This window comes from Colossoma macropomum, unplaced genomic scaffold (genome assembly GCF_904425465.1).
Source record: "Colossoma macropomum unplaced genomic scaffold, Colossoma_macropomum, whole genome shotgun sequence".
NCBI classification, from domain to species: Eukaryota; Metazoa; Chordata; class Actinopteri; order Characiformes; family Serrasalmidae; genus Colossoma; species Colossoma macropomum.
This window is the reverse complement of record NW_023494789.1, coordinates 6,920,131-6,937,534: the sequence shown is the minus strand read 5'-3', so window position 1 is coordinate 6,937,534 and position 17,404 is coordinate 6,920,131. Positions and strand designations below refer to the sequence as shown.

General features: G+C 42.0%; 1 protein-coding gene and 1 non-coding gene across 3 annotated transcripts in view; both read right to left on the bottom strand.

Moving 5' to 3' along the window:
- Positions 1-252: 252 nt before the first annotated feature.
- On the bottom strand, positions 253-325 carry trnak-uuu. Its single transcript has one exon. It is a non-coding gene; the product is annotated as a tRNA-Lys (tRNA).
- A 1,438-nt stretch (positions 326-1,763) lies between these two features.
- pcnt (pericentrin) overlaps positions 1,764-17,404 on the bottom strand; it is a 52,877-nt gene continuing 37,236 nt past the window's right edge. For both annotated transcript variants that reach the window (XM_036569891.1, XM_036569893.1), the window contains 18 exons: positions 16,149-16,646; positions 15,196-15,298; positions 14,921-15,093; positions 13,995-14,189; positions 12,974-13,144; positions 12,524-12,719; positions 12,082-12,304; positions 11,818-11,968; positions 10,153-10,641; positions 8,344-8,541; positions 7,844-8,020; positions 7,495-7,656; positions 6,564-6,728; positions 6,127-6,353; positions 5,177-5,253; positions 4,930-5,071; positions 4,239-4,369; positions 1,764-2,181 (listed from right to left, as the gene is read on the bottom strand). In XM_036569891.1, coding sequence (XP_036425784.1) covers positions 2,138-2,181; positions 4,239-4,369; positions 4,930-5,071; positions 5,177-5,253; positions 6,127-6,353; positions 6,564-6,728; positions 7,495-7,656; positions 7,844-8,020; positions 8,344-8,541; positions 10,153-10,641; positions 11,818-11,968; positions 12,082-12,304; positions 12,524-12,719; positions 12,974-13,144; positions 13,995-14,189; positions 14,921-15,093; positions 15,196-15,298; positions 16,149-16,646 — 3,522 coding nt within the window. In that variant the 3' untranslated portion in view covers positions 1,764-2,137. The remainder of the gene's footprint in view (positions 2,182-4,238; positions 4,370-4,929; positions 5,072-5,176; positions 5,254-6,126; positions 6,354-6,563; positions 6,729-7,494; positions 7,657-7,843; positions 8,021-8,343; positions 8,542-10,152; positions 10,642-11,817; positions 11,969-12,081; positions 12,305-12,523; positions 12,720-12,973; positions 13,145-13,994; positions 14,190-14,920; positions 15,094-15,195; positions 15,299-16,148; positions 16,647-17,404) is intronic.

Below are 17,404 nucleotides of genomic sequence, written 5' to 3'. Positions count from 1 at the left end.
TGTGTTGGTTTTTGTGATCCAACTGCTAAAACTGTTTAGCAGCTCAGCTTCTGTGTGGTTTATATGTACTGATGAGTGAATATATACACTTTGCAAACTACGTCAAAGTCTTCATTCCTAAACAGGTGTGGCCTTTAATAAAACTCAGCAGAAGACAGGAGAGAAACTTTGCGGCACAGTGAGGGCGCGAATATGTGACTACTCAGCTCAAATTCGACTTCACTTACAACACCGGAGAAGAAAAAGGCAACTCGCCCGAACAGGGACTTGAACCCTGGACCCTCAGATTAAAAGTCTGATGCTCTACCGACTGAGCTATCCGGGCTCTGACAGCGAGTAGCCTCACCGCCGATTTGAACTACATGCACTAACCCTTCACACCGCTGACGGTTCAGTATTTGTGGTGTGTTTTATATCATGGTAGAATAATAACCGTCCTATGGATCGTTATCGTTAACACACACAGCTAAATAACATGGGCCTACATTATAGCGTTTGTTCACACAATCGACCACTTGGTCGAATTTCCGTTCCACCTTAAATGCTGCAACGGAAAACACGAAGACGCTAACCTAGCTAACCTAACTTCAGCCTCATCAACCCGGACAGGTTTACTGGACTCGAGTATTTGTCCATTAGCTGCAGGATTAGGGTCACAAACAGACTTTAACGTTAGCCCTCAGAGACCCTGCAGCAAAACTGCGAGCATTATTTATGACTGACATTAAAACTACATTCTCCTAACATCCCACCGTCACTGCCGAAGCTGAAGCCAGCTTCTTGGTCGATTTTTCCCGTGGAGCATCATTTAAGGTGGAACGGTAAAATTCGAACAAGAAGCTGGTTAGACAGGAAGCCGAGTCCAGTTTTAGTGCTTCACCGGTGGTAAAACAGAATAATAATCTGAATTTGACCGCTTGCTAAAGCCAAAGCCCCCGTCCTTCCCAGCAGCACTGTTTCCATCATAGCTGATGTACATAAACACATTTGACAGGTTTTTGTGAACGAGGCTAAAATGCAACCACGAGCCTCAGTTACCACCTTGTAGCATCGATCACGCCAAGAGACGTTTACTCCATCAGTGGGTCACTGCATTCCCGTGGACCCCCCGCCCCTGCACATTCAGCTTGTTCCCCACCCCAATAGCTGATGTTCAGTCCCTTTAGAGCAGGGGTGTCAAACTCAACCACTAAGAGGGCCATCTCAAAAAATCTTAAATCCGTGGGCAGCTTCTTGACCCAAACTGGCCATTGTTTATTTAACTGCAACAGCAAAACAGGCACTGAATACTTGACCTATTCAAAAATAATATAAAAATTAGTTTTTATTTTAAATAAATCAATAGGCTACATTGCTACTAACTGAAACCTCGTTAAATGCCCCCAGTGTATGGTAGGGTCCTAAACCTTGCTTTAACTAGACACCTCGCATCTTTTCTTTTTATGGCGCTGTCCTATAGACGCACATTATGTTGCAGTGCATGCTGGGGATTGTAGTGCAGCTCATGTTGAAACGGGCTAATATTAATAGAAAATTAAAATAATTTTGCGGGCCGAACAGGATTGTGGCCCGCGGGCCTTGTGTTTGACACATGGGCTTTAGAGCTAGATCAGGTGTTTTGGGGCAGGGGATACATGAACATGTGAATAACTCATTTGTTAAAAAAAAAAAAGGTTAAAAATCAATGAATGAGTAACAAACTCTCAGCAGAGCACAAATTGAAAACACTTCAAATATTAAAATATTTATTGAATCACATAGAATGTTCTATATAAAAAGGGAAATAAAAAACGGTTACAAAACGGGCACCTTTGTGGCTGACTCTTTACAGATTCCAGTGCAAACATAAAAACAGATAAGCTGCACATGTAACAGTAACATCTGCGAGCGTATTTACAGACCATCTGGCGTGAGAGAGATATGATGGAGAAAATAGCTGTGACTGTTACCAAACATTCAGACGGTCAGTGCAGTCAATAATTTGAGTTGACAACAGAAACAAATAGAACATAAGAATAAAAGTACATTAAAAAATATTTACATAATACAAATGTCAAGTATCAAGCAGCATGTATACTGAATTTACACAGATACTGGCAATGGTAAAAAGGGTCACTGCTGACAGTTACTCAGTTGTTCATCGGTCAGACTTTCTTGAATAAGACGGCATGGAGGGGGAACCTAAATGAAACAAGAGACATTAGGATACACAATTAAACAGGTTTAATTACTTTCTAATCCCCCTCTTACTTACACCCAAAAAATTTACACCCAAGTGTTAACATCAAAGAGGTAAATGTGACTGGCAGCACAAGATGGGGGTTTCTCTTTCTCAGCCAAGCCTGCACTCACCTAAAGGCCACATGTAACCTGGTGATAAACAACTCAAATACAGCCAGGTTCTATTCTCATGCAACCATTTCTGCCGAAAGCCCATCATATCAGGGAGACTTTGCCTCCGCTCCTCACGGGGGGCTGCAGGACGGGAGGGCACATGTTGAGGTCAGCGAGAACATCCAGGAGCTTTAAAACCCTCAGAGTTAACCAACCGTCTTGTGTAATCAGTCACATTTACTACGTAAGATTAACTGAGAGTAGATTAAAGGAAGTCCAAATAAGGTCTATGCTTCACTACTGAGATGAATAAAGCTTTGTACGCTGGTGCATGATTACACAGACAGATTCATATGTGACCAGTGCTCTTTCACTCCCTCTTGCCAAGTGTAAGGTAGTGCAACAAGTGCTAGTGCAATCACTCAGCTGCAGTGGGATTTCAAAGTGAATTACAGTGAAGTGTCCACTAGGGGGCAGTGCAAGAGGAAATCAGTATGGTGCTAAAATATCAGAACTTGTATAGAGGAGAATTACTGCTGTGTAATGTCTTTTGGGTTTCCTAAAAACTAGGGGGCGCTCCTGAGCAAGTCCAACATGAATGGGTTTATATGGAGCACGAGCAAAATCAGTTTATAAATGCTAAAATATTTTTAATGTAAAAGAATACATTCATTTCCTGAACACAGAACAGCATAGATCATTTTAACACTGCTGTTATATTTTTAAGAGCTTTTAAACTCGAGTTATGAGTTTAAAACAGCGCTTCATGTATGTTCATGATGTCAGTGAGCATGAACAGCCAATGAGCTGCTCTGCTCGTCAACCAATCAGCACGCACTAGCAGTAATGTTAGTGTTCTGCTGTCCAAAACACGTTTACTGTAGAAAAAAGGAAACATACAGATAAATATATTTCTAGTCTTTTATGCATGAGTTTCCTTATCATTGGAAAGCAGAAAGTCTTACATAAAAGAAAGCTTTCCAGTGTCTGTTTTTCTATGAGGCGGTAAGATGATTGGTTTGTGAGTTGATGACCTCGCTGGCTGAGTGATTTGCGCTCATTGATTTGATTATACATAAGACACTGATAACACGTCTACCACTGGAGTCAAAAAGCAAGCAAAAATGACAAAATTATGTTCTAAGCTCAGAAAACGATAATTTGTAAATGATTATTTTAATTCCTTCAAATGCAGTTTTGCACAAAAGCTCAATGGGAACCCATTCATTTCAGACTCTCGGAAGCACACTCTAGTGTCTGACCACCCCAGAAGCATTGACTGATGCTGCATTTACATGTTGGTGGAAGGTGGTCGACAACCAACTGGATATTCCACTGTTTTCAATGGAGCCATGATGGAAAATTTTGCCACAGGCAGCAGCAACGTTCGGTCAGGAGCTCATTTTTTTCTCAATTATTGCTGTTCACTGAAATAAACCCGGCAGTGATTTTTTTGGGGGTGCCACAAATGCCAAACATCATTGTTGAAGTGCAGGATCACCCAGTAAAAAAGACTACAGAGAATCCTCCTGCTTCCCACCCCCACTTTAAATAAGGAATCAACACAGCTAAAGCTCTCTTCTTATAATTGTCCATTTTTGTCAGGGACACAGTCAACTATCTCAATGTTTTCATGGCTGTACGCCGCCATTGGTCATGTGAGGCATGAAATAATATTTTTAATGCCAATGTGTGAACACAGCATGAGTGGCAGTTCACTTTAAACTTCCTGTTGTAGTTGTAGTGCACTGAAAGTAAATGTTTCTATACCATCCCCTCTTTATTTTGTTCATTTTCCAATGTGCAACCATTTCCACCAAATTGCAAAGATTCTAAGGTCATTAATGCTGAAGTAAAGATCAGGTATCTGCCTCAGAGCCAGCGTGGCATGTCTCAAACGTTACCTGGCCGAATAGCTCCTAGGCGCTGTTGAACATTCTCAAGGTGATGAATGTACTCGGCAAGGGAGCGCTCCTGGTCCTGGGAGGGGGTGATGGTGCGCTCAGACGGGGCCAGAACACTGCTAGGGTATCCCCTGAGAACCAAGAGTCAACAAATGATCAAAAACATCATAATACTATTTCCAAGTACAAGGAATGCCTGATATCCTCACTGTCCAAAGAAAAACAAGTATCTCCACAAAAATTAACTTTAAAGATGAGGGCAAAATGTGCTTTACTTTCAATGTAAGGTAAAGTGATTTTATTCCAAGCAATTCTGGAGCATTTGCTGATCCATTCATCAAGAAATTCTCACACAATGTAAAGGACAACTGCCCTGCTAAACTGAGGTGGAGAAGACAAAAAACGAAAGGGGGGGGGGAGAAAAGGAGAGGTTTTTCTTTAGACAGCGACAACATGCTGAAACTGAGGCTGGAAGGGATTCACTTCCCTACAAAATGAACAGCACAATTTATGTAGTACAACCAGAATGACTACTGCAGATTAGCCTGAACAGTGCTACACACAGGGGCCTTGTTCCAGATTAAGCCTAGTCCTAGATCAATTAGGTTTTTTCCAGTGATGAAACTGCACTGGTACTGCAGTTTAGTGCAAGACTAATCCATGACCAGGAAACCAGCTCACAGAGCTTTACCTGTTATGTAGTCTGAAGGGAGATTTAACTGGTGGCACTAAAGGAGAGATCATGCCGCGCTGGGTGAAGATGTGGTCACGGGTTGGGGGAGAGTTGAATGAAGCTCCAGTCTGCTGTGGTTTCAGAACTTCTGTCCTCATAGCTGGGAGGCACAACAGTTTACACAACAATTTGTCATTTAAAATGCACCTTTTTGCGAAACCCAATCAAGTTATGGAGTTATTTCATGATTAAAGAGGCACCTCACCTGCACTGTTAACTGTGGCACTTCCTATTGAACCTTTCCTTGTCGCCCTCTGCCATTTCCTAGTAAGGAACTTCAGTCTGAGAGGCAAGATAAGCAGAGGTTACCAACTCTTCACGTATGTCAGATTTTGTACGTGCAGTTTTTTTCAGATTTACGAAAAATCAAACACACTTGTTTATCATAAAAAGTGGAAGTGAAATCAGCATTGAGTTTGGGGCAATGAGCGCACACACACATCCACACCATATTTACCCATAAAAATGTCAGAAAACACCCTTTAATTAACCTAATAATAGCAACAGCTCCACTTCTGCTAAAACTTTGTGTTGTGAAAGGTTTGTTTAACATCAAACTTTCAATGCAAAATGCAGGTAAAGTGTTGTGTACTGTCAGTTAAGAACAGACGTTTAGAAAGTCAATTTCCACTGACTTCTGCAGCACCTCATATTTGTGTGGTCTTATATACTAAAATACTTATATACTGTCACATTTTCACATTTTAACCTCTTTATTCCTTAGAACTAAACACTGTTTTTGTTACTGTCTTTAAGACTTATATTTAAATGACCTGATTGTCTGTCCTTTATTGTGCCTTGTTTAAAAAGCAGCCTGGGCTTAAGCACCACATGACTTCAGCATGAATGAGTGGCACTAAACTACTTTAGGCTGAACAGGTGGATGTATGCATATGTGATCAGTTTTGTGACATTACACCTTAGCATCCTTATATGGACTGTAGGGACTAGAAAGTGAACGATACGTTCTCACATCATGTTTTTTTTTTTTAATCAAAACACATTCAGTTTCCCTGATATGGACTGTTTCAGTACAGTAACAGTATTTAACCAAAGCTGTTGTCTCTGTATTGGCATCTGTATAGAAAACGCTATATTACCACATAAAAATCAAAACCCATTTAATTCACATCCACCCATTCAACTTCTGCCAACCTGGAGATGGCAATGAGGACTCTGACGGCACTCCTAAATCTGCTGAGTGGTCTGGAGGTCGGTGTGTGGCTGAGAGATGGCTGGGCCCCCATTCGGGCTATCAGGGCCAGCGTGGCCTGCTCACAGTCCTGGAAACCCCCAAGCAGCAACAGCAGGTAGCGCTTTTGATACACCAGCGACTTCCTGTAGCTCTCTGCCCTCAGATACTTCTCGTAGAGTCTCTGCACCTGTAGCAGAGAGCAAAACAAGAGGACATGAGCTTCACTAAAGCACATATACACAGCTTCACATAAGCATGGTCCAAGTTTAATCACAGTATTTAAATCAGTACAGTGACTGATAATTGACATCAGATGGGCCTTTCTGAGTGTATTAATAGATAATAGACTCCACTCTTCGTAGCAGAGGACATAATAGAGCAGATTGGGCCAAATTACCTTGCTGTTAGAGAGGTCACTGAAGGGTCTGTTCTCGTTGCTGGCCGTGGCCTTTGAGAGGTCTGTCTCAGCCTTGTGTAGAGCAGCCTGCAAGGCCGCCTTCTCCTTCTGCCAGGCCACCCTCTCTGCTAATGCAGATGAGTCCATCTGCACAAGAACCTTCTCCTGCAACGAACAAACAGTTAAATAGAGCAGTCAGTTCCATCTCCAAGCAATTCAAGACCCTTTTTAAAAATCTTTATAATACAGTTAAGAATTATTGACACTCACATCCAAACTGCATCAATTTGGGTTTTAAGGGATACCAGCTTTTCTAAGTATGTGAGTGGAGCCTCAGAAATGTGTGCTCTTCACTCAAAGTGTACTGTAATCACTCCATTTCAACTCCTCTCTGAGTTTCTTTTTCTGCTCACTCATTCCCAACTAACACAGAGAAAACTCACACCATGACTTTGAATCTGATCATATCTACTCTATAGCTTGAACATCTGGACTAAACACTACACACTTTGTGCTACATAATTCATGGCCATTATTAAACAAATAACTTAAAAGATACAACAGTGTCATTCTTTATAAATTCATTTCACATGGGCAAGCTCAAAAAAGATCTGGCTCAATGGTTAGGTCTCAAATACAAAATCAACATACTAATGAAGATATTACAATATTTAATAATTCACTTACATTCTTGGAAAACCAATCCTTTAAGTTTTGGCAGCTATTTTTAGCTAAAAACGTTCAATAAATACTTTCTCCAGTATAGGCGCACTGTATCGTTTTTAAAGTGCAAACGCTGTGTGAATGTATGGTGGAATGTGTGTGGTGTATGTAGCCGTCACACTACCGCATCTCTTTTACTCAGAGGTAGTCTGTGTGGTCAAAAGAAACTAGGCCCATGGAACAGACACAATGGACACAAAAGACATACCTGTTCACTGCGTTTGAGGTTCTGTAGGTCTCTCTCCAGGCAGGACAAAGTGTGTTTGAGAGCAATCTTCTCCTCACTCAAAGCTGCCAGACGTTCTGCTAGCTCAGAATTCTCCTTTAGCAGGCGCTCCACAAGAGACGAGGAAGAGGAGGAGGGAGAGTCCTACGACACACACAAAGTTGGGTCTATTGTTACTTAAATAGTCTTTGGAGGGACAAAAATCATTGTTTTTACCTTAAGACTACAATTAGCTGATCGAATACCAAGTTATGCATAACCTATAGAGAAAACTGGGCAGTGCTACTGACCCTCTAAGGCTGCTTTTAATTTTTCATTCAACAGTATGTACCTGTGTGTGGCTGATTCGTGTGTGGCTCGTGGATAAATGAGTGTTCTCCATGATGTGCACGTCTCTATGCCGGTGTTCTGAAGTGAGACGCTTCTCCTGCTGCTCCAGGTCAGCCAGAGTCTGCTGCAACTGCCTCAGACGCTGCTGATCACGCTCACGCAGGACCTCCAGCTCCAGCTGCATGAAGGGGCAAAAGAGCACAGATTTGGATTCATACAGAAAGGCGACACAATGAAGCATCTATTAAACTGCACAGGTTTTGTGTGTGTCCACACTTTAATTCATCACACCCACAGCTATAGAACTTGCATATTAGTTCTATATTAGTTGATAGAATCTTCAGATGAATACAATAAGGTAACAAGCCTGAAGTTTAAGGGGTCAACACTGGTTTTTTTACGATACAGAGGAGGTCAGGACCTTTGTTAACACTGTTTATTCGCTACTGTGTTTTAGATTTAAAATGTAATCAAACAAAACACAAAGCTTCCCTGCCATACCAATTTCTCTTTGGTGCGCTCCTGTCGCCGCTCTTTGTCTTCTTGCTCTTGCTTCTCGCGCCTCCTCTGCTTCTCTCTCTGCTCCTCCCTCTCCTTCACTGCCCTCAGCTTCTCCTTCATGGAGTCTAGCTCCGTTTGAAGCTGTGAGGCTCGCTGCCTCTCTGCCTCCAGACTGCGGCTGACCTCTGACCGCTGGGCCTGCAGGTGGGGTTGGCAATGAGAGTTGTGTCATTGTACAGTCATATGCAAAGGATAACACCTCCGGTCAAATTACATGGTTTATTGAAAGTGAAAAAATGCTAACATTCTTTACAGAGAACACACCTGCTGTTTGCTGAATTATTCACATGGGGTGGGCAGTACAAATGTGGACAAACTAGTTCATTTTTGTTCCCCCTTAATATGTTCAACTCTGGAAATAAATAGAAATTGTGCAGGAAAACCTGCAGAAAAATGCCAAATAAGGAAAAACCACACCACACCACGCACGCACGCACGCGATCCCAACCTTTTGCAACGCTTTACCTACACACCTGTCCACAAAATATTCCAGAGCCCACTGGCCTTTAAGATTTAACTGGCCTAAGTGTTTCAAACGCAAGCAAACAGAACAATGTTGCCCATCACATTTTACCTGATTATATAGCCACGCAACATAAACAGCAAAAAAATCTGTTCTTTACCAGCGCTCTACAGTTGGTGTAAATCAGTGGTTTTCAACCTAGCAGTACTGCTATAGTGTTAGAGGGCCCTTGGCAGTCAGTTTGTGGGTTTTTGTTTTGTTTTGTAGATACATACACAAGAAAACAGCGTGCGTCACTCAATTTAAAACTGAATATTGGAGCCTATTGGATGTTGGTCTCAGTCTCAGATGCTCCACCCACACAACCAGAGCGTACGATATCTTTCACATCTTATACAAAAATGGCCATGACTGTTTAGATTTTGTCTGTTGCATTATGATTACACAGATGTGGGGATAGCAAACACACTTCAGTGCAGCACTGACCATTTTTGATAGGAATTAAAGTTTGTGTTTTCAGCTTAATGCTAGTCAGCAAGAGTGAACAGCTGCCCACACCAACAAGACATTCACAGGAATTTTTCAATTGTCTGAAAGTTATTTGCTGATAAATCTGGTGTAAAGCACAACAGAATCAGAATAGCTCTTTTATATAGGGCTTTTATTCTAAGGTCTTATGCTTTAAGAGAGGCTTTTATTTTGACACGGTGCAGCACGTTGTAGAGAAACCTGCCACATTTCATGTCTGCAAAGAAATGCTCATTTCATCTCCTTAAACAAGTTCACCTCTAATGTGATAATTAATAATTAGCTGTTATGTAGAGCTTCAGTTTCATTAATAAAATCAAAAACAGGAAGCGGATCACGTTTTGGAATGACGTGCCTCCATTTCAGGCCGACTACGTCTAAGAAACTGTATCAACAGTGAATCGGTCACTTCTGTTCCTTACATTCTGGGCCAAAACAGCCAGCTGGGATTGGTTGTTATGCTCATCAGTAAAACTGTCTCTTCCTGGCAAGGTTCTCGGCCACATTACACAATGAAAAGCACCAGACATTCTGTCTGGCTAGCAAGACTGATTAGATGTGTTGCACCCTATGCTATTATTTTTATTTTTTACCAATTGCTTAGTTTTCCTCATGACACCTCATAAAAATTAAATATATATTTTGGTGGACAGTTCTGACTTGTCTAGTTTTTCTGAGGATTACTAACATTATTACTGTGTATCCCAATGCCTTCAAGTACGGCAATATTACATTTGCGCAAATCTGCTCTTCCCTACCTGCAGGCTTTCAAGGGCTGTCCGCAGTGTCTTCACCTCCTCCTGCTCCCTCTGCACCTCTTGCTCCCTTTGCTCTTCTTGCCTGCGTTTCCCCTGCAGTACCTGGGCCTGCAGACGTTCCACCATGCCAGCAAGCTCCTCAGCCTGTCGCCTTTCCTGCTCCAGCTGCGCCCGCAGGTCCTGGATGAACTTCCTGTCGTGGGCACTGGCTTCCTCCTGTGCGCGGGCTTCCTCCTCCAGACGACGTGCATGCTCCTTAGCCTGAAGTGAGAACGAGTCTGATAGCTGGGCTGTGCGTGAACGCTCCTCTTCTAGGCGCGAGAGGGCCAGCTGGGTGCGCTCCCGCTCCTGGGCCAGCAGGGCCTCACAGCGAGACTGCTCGATCTGCAGCTCCGAGCGCAGATTACTGACGACCATGCGTTCCTGCTCTAGCGCAGAGTTGAGCTGGCTCAGACGGGTCACATGCTCGCTGAGGGACGCACGCAGAGACTACAGACACAATCAACAAACATGTTACAATTATGCCACAAGCACACTTGTGGTGTATTCACGCAAAGTCTTTCTGAATCTTTGTGCATGTTCATCGTTTGCAAACCGCACAGTCACATATATGGCTGTGAAAATACTTGTATGCTACATTAAAGTATGCTCTAGGAGGCATTGACGCATTTATCAAACTAGAATGTATATAAAATAAAGAAAAAACCTGGAAATCTACTTCCAACTCTCAGGAAAAAGTCGTACATTGCTCTTAAGTACAGAGGCAACGGGTAGAAAAAGGACAAACCAATCCGACTTTTTCACTCAAGATTCCGATTCCCATAACTAAACTCAGGATATCAGCCGATATTAAGTACTGACACGATAATTTTTTCTTCAATTTTAATTCTGTATACCTCAATGTGAAGAGTGAATTAATTCCCCAAAACACAGGATATCTATTTGACAAAATGGTGCAAAATAAGTGTATGTATATATATATATATATATATATATATATATATATATATATATATATATATATATATATATACATACATACACACACACACACACACACACACACACACACACACACACACACACACACACCACAGATATGACCACCTCCTTCTTTCTACACTCACTGTCCATTTTATCAGCTCCACTTACTATATAGGTGCAGACTGTAGTCCATCTGTTTCTCTGCATACTTTGTTAGCCCCTTTTACCCTGTTCTTCAGTGATCAGGACCCCCATGGACCCTCACAGAGCAGGTACTATTTGGGTGGTGGATCATTCTCAGCACTGCAGTAACACTGACGTGATGGTGGTGTGTTAGTTGCACTGCTCTGAGTGGATCAGACACAGCAGTGCTGCTACCTGCTCTGTGAGGGTTCATGGGGGTCCTGACCACTGAAGAACAGGGTAAAAGGGGGCTAACAAAGTATACAGAGAAACAGATGGACTACAGTCTGTAATTGTAGAACTACAAAGTGCACCTATAAAGTAAGTGGAGCTGATAGTCAGTCAACTTCAACACTACTGGACATATTTCCCATCTCAAACAATCGGTGCATGTTTGACACAGAGTATAGTCTCAATGTAATTGCCTTTTCATGAATCTTCACAGAATAAATCTGTCTTCAATCTCCTTATTTGAATCGTTATGCATGCATATCGCACCTCCTGAGTTTGTGCATTCTGTTCCAGGGTTTGTTGGCTGTTGAGTCTCTCGTGAAGGAGCTCCTCCTGGAGCTGCTTTACTCTGGCCTGCTCTCTCTCCACAGCCTCCACACAAGTCTGGTGCTCCTGCTCCTCATTCTCCAGCTTTAGCCTTAAATTCAGACCAAGAACATTTTAGACCAATTCACCTTCAACTTGAGACCAAGAATAAAACAGACATGCATAAACAGCTAAAAACAGATGTGTTTTTTCTATGGATGTTACCGAAGTTTGTGGATCTGACTCTGCAGGTCCTCCTGGCTTTTACAGGTTGACTGGAGCTGCAGGCTGCTCTCCTGTAGCTCCGTCTTCAGGATCAAAACAGTCTTCTGTTCTGCCTCCAGTTTGCTACGCTGCTCAGCCTGTCTGGATTGCTCCTTCTCCAGAGAGCACTGCAGGTCACGTGACACTGTCTGTTCCTGCTGCAACTGCTTCCCCAAATCATCAACTACCCCAACCAAAAAGAAACTCATTAAATTAGATGTAGCACACAGTGGTAATAGTAGTATTAATAGTTGTAGTATTAAAGTCGAGGAGTATTTTAATTCCAAATCATATACCAAATTAAGGAGCAATGATTCAGCCGTTTGATTTAATTGGATCATTGAGATCAGAGATTTACACCTGTAGTTGTCAGCACTTGTGCACTTTGTGTGACAGCAATCACCTTCTCTCTGCAGCTGCTGTTGTGTCTGCATGCCCTGCTCCCGCATAGAATGGAGGGAGTTCTGCAGCTCTCGCAGCTGCTCCTGACTCTGCAGAGTGCAGGTGTGCAGCTGCGCATGCAAACTGCGAATTTCAGCCAGGAGGCTGCACCGGTCCGCACTGAGCAACTGCTCCAAAGACTTACGCTGCTGCTCATCCTAAAAAAAAATAAGATAAAATAATTTAAAAAAAAAGTTAAAGAAAGAGTAAAAACAGCAATGTTCACACAAAATAAGTGATCAAGGTAAACATTTCGTGTCTTGGGTGTTTGTAGGCATCAAGTTAAATTGAATCAATAAAAGTAAATTTAAGAAAATAATTACTTAAGATCAGTAATTTGTAAAATGTAATAAGACTTTAAGCACCAACAGATACACTATTTATAGAGGTTATGCTCAAGTCTGAGCAATACCTGTCTCTGAAGCAGCCGCTCCAAATGCTCATACAGGGATGTATGATCAATGTGCGTGTTAGTCGTCATGACAGTCTGAAGCTGTGCGTGAAGCCACTCCCTCTCACTGTCAAACACACTCTGCACAGCCTGCAACAGCTCCCTTCGCCAGTCCACATCACCACCATCCGCCTAAACACAAAGCATTTCACATCAAACTTTCAAATATGTACTTTATTTAGTCACAGGAGCCTAGCTGTAATGGTTGCATCGGTCTTTTGGATCTAAGTTTAGCCAGAGGTCTCATTCCTTCTTACTCTTAAAACAGACTACCGGCCAAAATCACAGAAGCAAGCAATGTTTCAAAAACTTACAATTAAGTCACTTTGCAAATAAACATTTATTGATGTCTAATTTGAAGGTGATTTTTTTTTAATGCACACTTTATGCACAAATTGTTAAGATCAGAGAGGACTGATGTAAAAATGCTCAAAAGTACATTTAAGTAGAGTGGTCCAATCACAGTGAGGTTCAAGGAGGACAGTTTCAAATCAGACCACTCAGAATAACTTTGGTTAAAGAGGAATTCAGCTGATTTTTTCAAAATGAGTGCATTATGTACTCACAGGGATGTAACCAGAGTCATTTCAAAATACTGCACTGGTTTCCAGTGACACACTAACATTTCATATAGGAAAAAACACTTTGCTGGTAACAGCCCCTACACTGACCAATTTAATTATTTACAGAATTCTCATGTAGGATCTGTAATATCTGAACTGGGATAATTAGGTGAACATGATAAGAGCTATAATAAAACTCTGGCATAATATTTTTGATATTTATTCAAATGTTTTCGTTAAGGTTAACACTTGAAAAAAAACAAATTACAATTTCTTTAAAATAAATGTTTACTTCTACAGCGTTTTCCTACTATTGTCCTGTGGTAGAGGTTAACTTGAGAATCATCCTCAGCCATCAGTGGAGCTCTAAATCAGTTATGGTCTGATTACAACAAAAAAGTACTAATTTTGTCAGTGACCTTGGGTTCACGCTCAGCCATCCTGCAGAGCAGCTCTCTAAGTGACAGCACAGTCTCCTGCAAGGCCCGTCTCTCCCTCTGCCAGGAGGGGGGTGGAGCCTCCTCAGAGTCTGGGCGGGGCTGGCCAGTGGGGTTGGGACGATGGGACAGAGACAGAACTCTACAGCTCTCCTGGTACACCCGCCGCAGCAGATCCTGATCACAGACGACATTAACACAACCACACAGCAGAGTCAGAGATTATTCCAGAAGAGGTAACATCCTAATCTTGACCTCGACCCAGAATCCTAATCCTAAACCTGGAGTTCTACCAAAACATGTTCATCTGAGCATGTGCAGAGATATAGAGGTCTATCCAAAAGTGGAACCATGTCTACATACTCAAAAAAAGATGGTTTTCAAGGGTTCTTGGGAAACAAAAACTCTTCTATATAAAACAAAGAACACTCAATGAACCCTTTGCATAATTTAAGGGTTCTGGCAATCATTAAAGGGTTCTTCAGACTGATTGAGAATGTGCTGTAGATGGTTCTATATAGAACCTTTTTGAAAAGGGTTCTATAAAGCACCAAAAAGGTTTCTCGTATTAACCCATCAAGGGTTCTTGAGAAAAGGAAAATGATTCTATATAAATCCATAAACACTCAAAAGAACCCTTTGCATAATTAAAGGGTTCTATGCATTATTAAAGAATTCTTTAGATTGATAGAAGAATGTGCTGTAGATGGTTCTATATAGAACCACTTTTCAAAGAGGTTCTATATAGAACCACCTACAGTACATTCTCCAGCAATCTGAAGAATCTTTTAAATGATGCAAAGTGTCCTTTGAGTGTTCATGGTTCTATATGGAGTCATTGTCTTTACTAAAGAACCCTTGAAGAACCATCATTTTTAGGAGTGTATGAACTGTATACGTGAATGTACCTGTAGCTCAGGGGAAAGCATCTCTTGGCTGTGATGCTGGCTGTCTGGGGCTCTGTCTGCGTGCGGATCAGGATCCATGCCTCTGCAGCGCATGTACTCCACAAAGTGGGACTCCAGACGCTCCGTATGCTCCAAATCCAGCTTCAGCTTGGCCTCCAACTCTGAGCTCACATCTGGAAACACAGGGATGAGCTCAGAACTCGTTCAAGCATTCACTAACTGTAAAAAGGATACACACTGCATCCTTTTTGGGCGAATGAATGTGTGTGACTCACTACTGCCGTATCCATCGCTGGCCCACTCTGGCACAGATACAGGGGAGGTAGAACAGAGAGGAGAGTGAGAAGGCGTCACATCAAGGTTCTCCAACTCTCGTACCTGAGAAAGAAGACAAAATCCTTTAATCCTTTAAACTGCAGGGCCCTGTATGAGACCACATCTTCAAATCTTCACTCTGATAACTACATGACAAATTAAGCAACAGCCAACTAGAACATAATTTACATATTTACATGAAGCACACCCCCAATTCATGCAGATGTTTGGGTGGAGGCGCAATAAAACAACAGCACTAAGCAGCATGTGAGCCGATAGCTGTGCTCATAGGTTGACCAGTGAGCTGCTCCCTTTTTCTAGTGAGCTGTGTTGAAACTACGAAGACTAAAAAGAATAAAATGTTTGGGGGGTAGACAAAAAAGGGGAGGGAATTGTTTATTTTCCTAAATTAAACGCTGTATTATAGCAGTGCATAAGATGTTTCTGCACTTGCTGTGTTTTGTACTGTTAATTTCTGTGGGCCGTATCAGTAGCATAAAACTAAAGCATGGTGTGACAAGTCTTTAAATGGAATATGGAATAGTTGCAGCATTTGTTTTTACCAATGTATACCAGATTTGATTAATAAGCGCCAGCGTCTTCACACAAATTCACACAATTTCCCCAAATGTAGTTGATTAGACAAGACATATTTGGTGTCTAAAGTTTGCTTCTTTAGTTTTGCACTGGAGCTAATATAGCAATCAAGCTATGGAAGCCTGTCACCCAATGTTTCTTGGTAACACAGACTTCTATTCCATTACATCAGCCTCAGAGCTCCAGTGCAGAAAACTTTACACACCAGACATTTTGGCTAAACAACTGCATGAGGGTTCAGTGGAAGACTGTTAAAATATGATTTTTCCTTTATGGAGTTAACAGATCAAATCAGGTCAAAAAACACGGTCTTAACCTTATCAGCATCCAGCGAATCAATCACCGACAGGTTCTCTGAGACGGAGAGTGAGCATGGGGAGACAGTGGGAGAGTGTGTGCTGGGTGGATCTGTCTCCGGTGGAAGTATGAGTGGACGTTTCAGCTCATTTCTCTCCCGCTCCATAGGCGAGGGCTTGGTGCCTAGTTCCAGGCTGGTGTTGCGCAGGGCACTGAGCTCGGACAGGTGAGAGGCGTGGAGGTGAGAGGGCCGCTCCTCCTCGCTGCAGTCCAGCCGCCGCAGCACCTCCGGGGAGGACAGCGAGGCGTCCCGGGACAGGCCCTCAAGGAAGCGGTGCTCAGGTTTGGGGAGCTCAGTGTGCTCCTGACGGCCACAGCGCTGCCTCAGCTCGTCTAGCTCCCTCTGCTGATAAGCCAGCTCCTCCTCCTGCACAGCCAGATCGTCCTGCAAATCTCGCAGCTCAGCCCGGAGACTCTGGTTATATACCTCCAGATCTGCCAGAGCACGATCCTTAGTCTGGATGAGAGGGTGGAAAATTTTTCAAATGAACTTCAATTTGCTATATAGTTACACAAATGCTTCTTTCTTCAAAAGAAGGAACAGCTTACATAATATTAACATTACATAATGGAGGCAAAATTTACCAAATTCTACTGAAAGACAATTGAACCTTTACACATTCAATTAAAAAAAAAAAAACTTTAATAATAATAATAATAATAATAATAATAATAATAATAAAAACCCTGCATATTTAAACAGAAACGATTATTTTTTTGGAAAATGAAATAAAATTTAATTACTTTTTTTAATTGATGGCATCAGTCAAATAACTGGTTTGTAAGTTAACAGTTAATCATTTATACTCGTACAATACACAGTTGAAGTGACAGAACCTTTTGCCTTTGTTTAACACGTATCTGATTTTCTTGATCTTGCTACAACAGTGACTAGTCAGGGACTTTTTCCTCTTCTCACTCGTCATGAACAGATGACAAAAGTTAGCCCCTGACCTCAAAAGCAAGGCTTGAGCTGCTAGTTCATTTTTTCACTACAGCAATGACCTCATAAATATTGATTTCATTGTTGACAAATGTCACAGGATCAAACAAATGACTGCAAAAATGCGTACATGCAGTTCCTTTCAGTGCAGAGCTCAGCTCACACTAACTACACATACTATTTACGAACATTGTGAACTGCTGAGGCAGAACCTGATCAATAAGGCTTATGTGAACGCAGCCTGAGAGTAACTGAAACAAGTCTAATGTCAA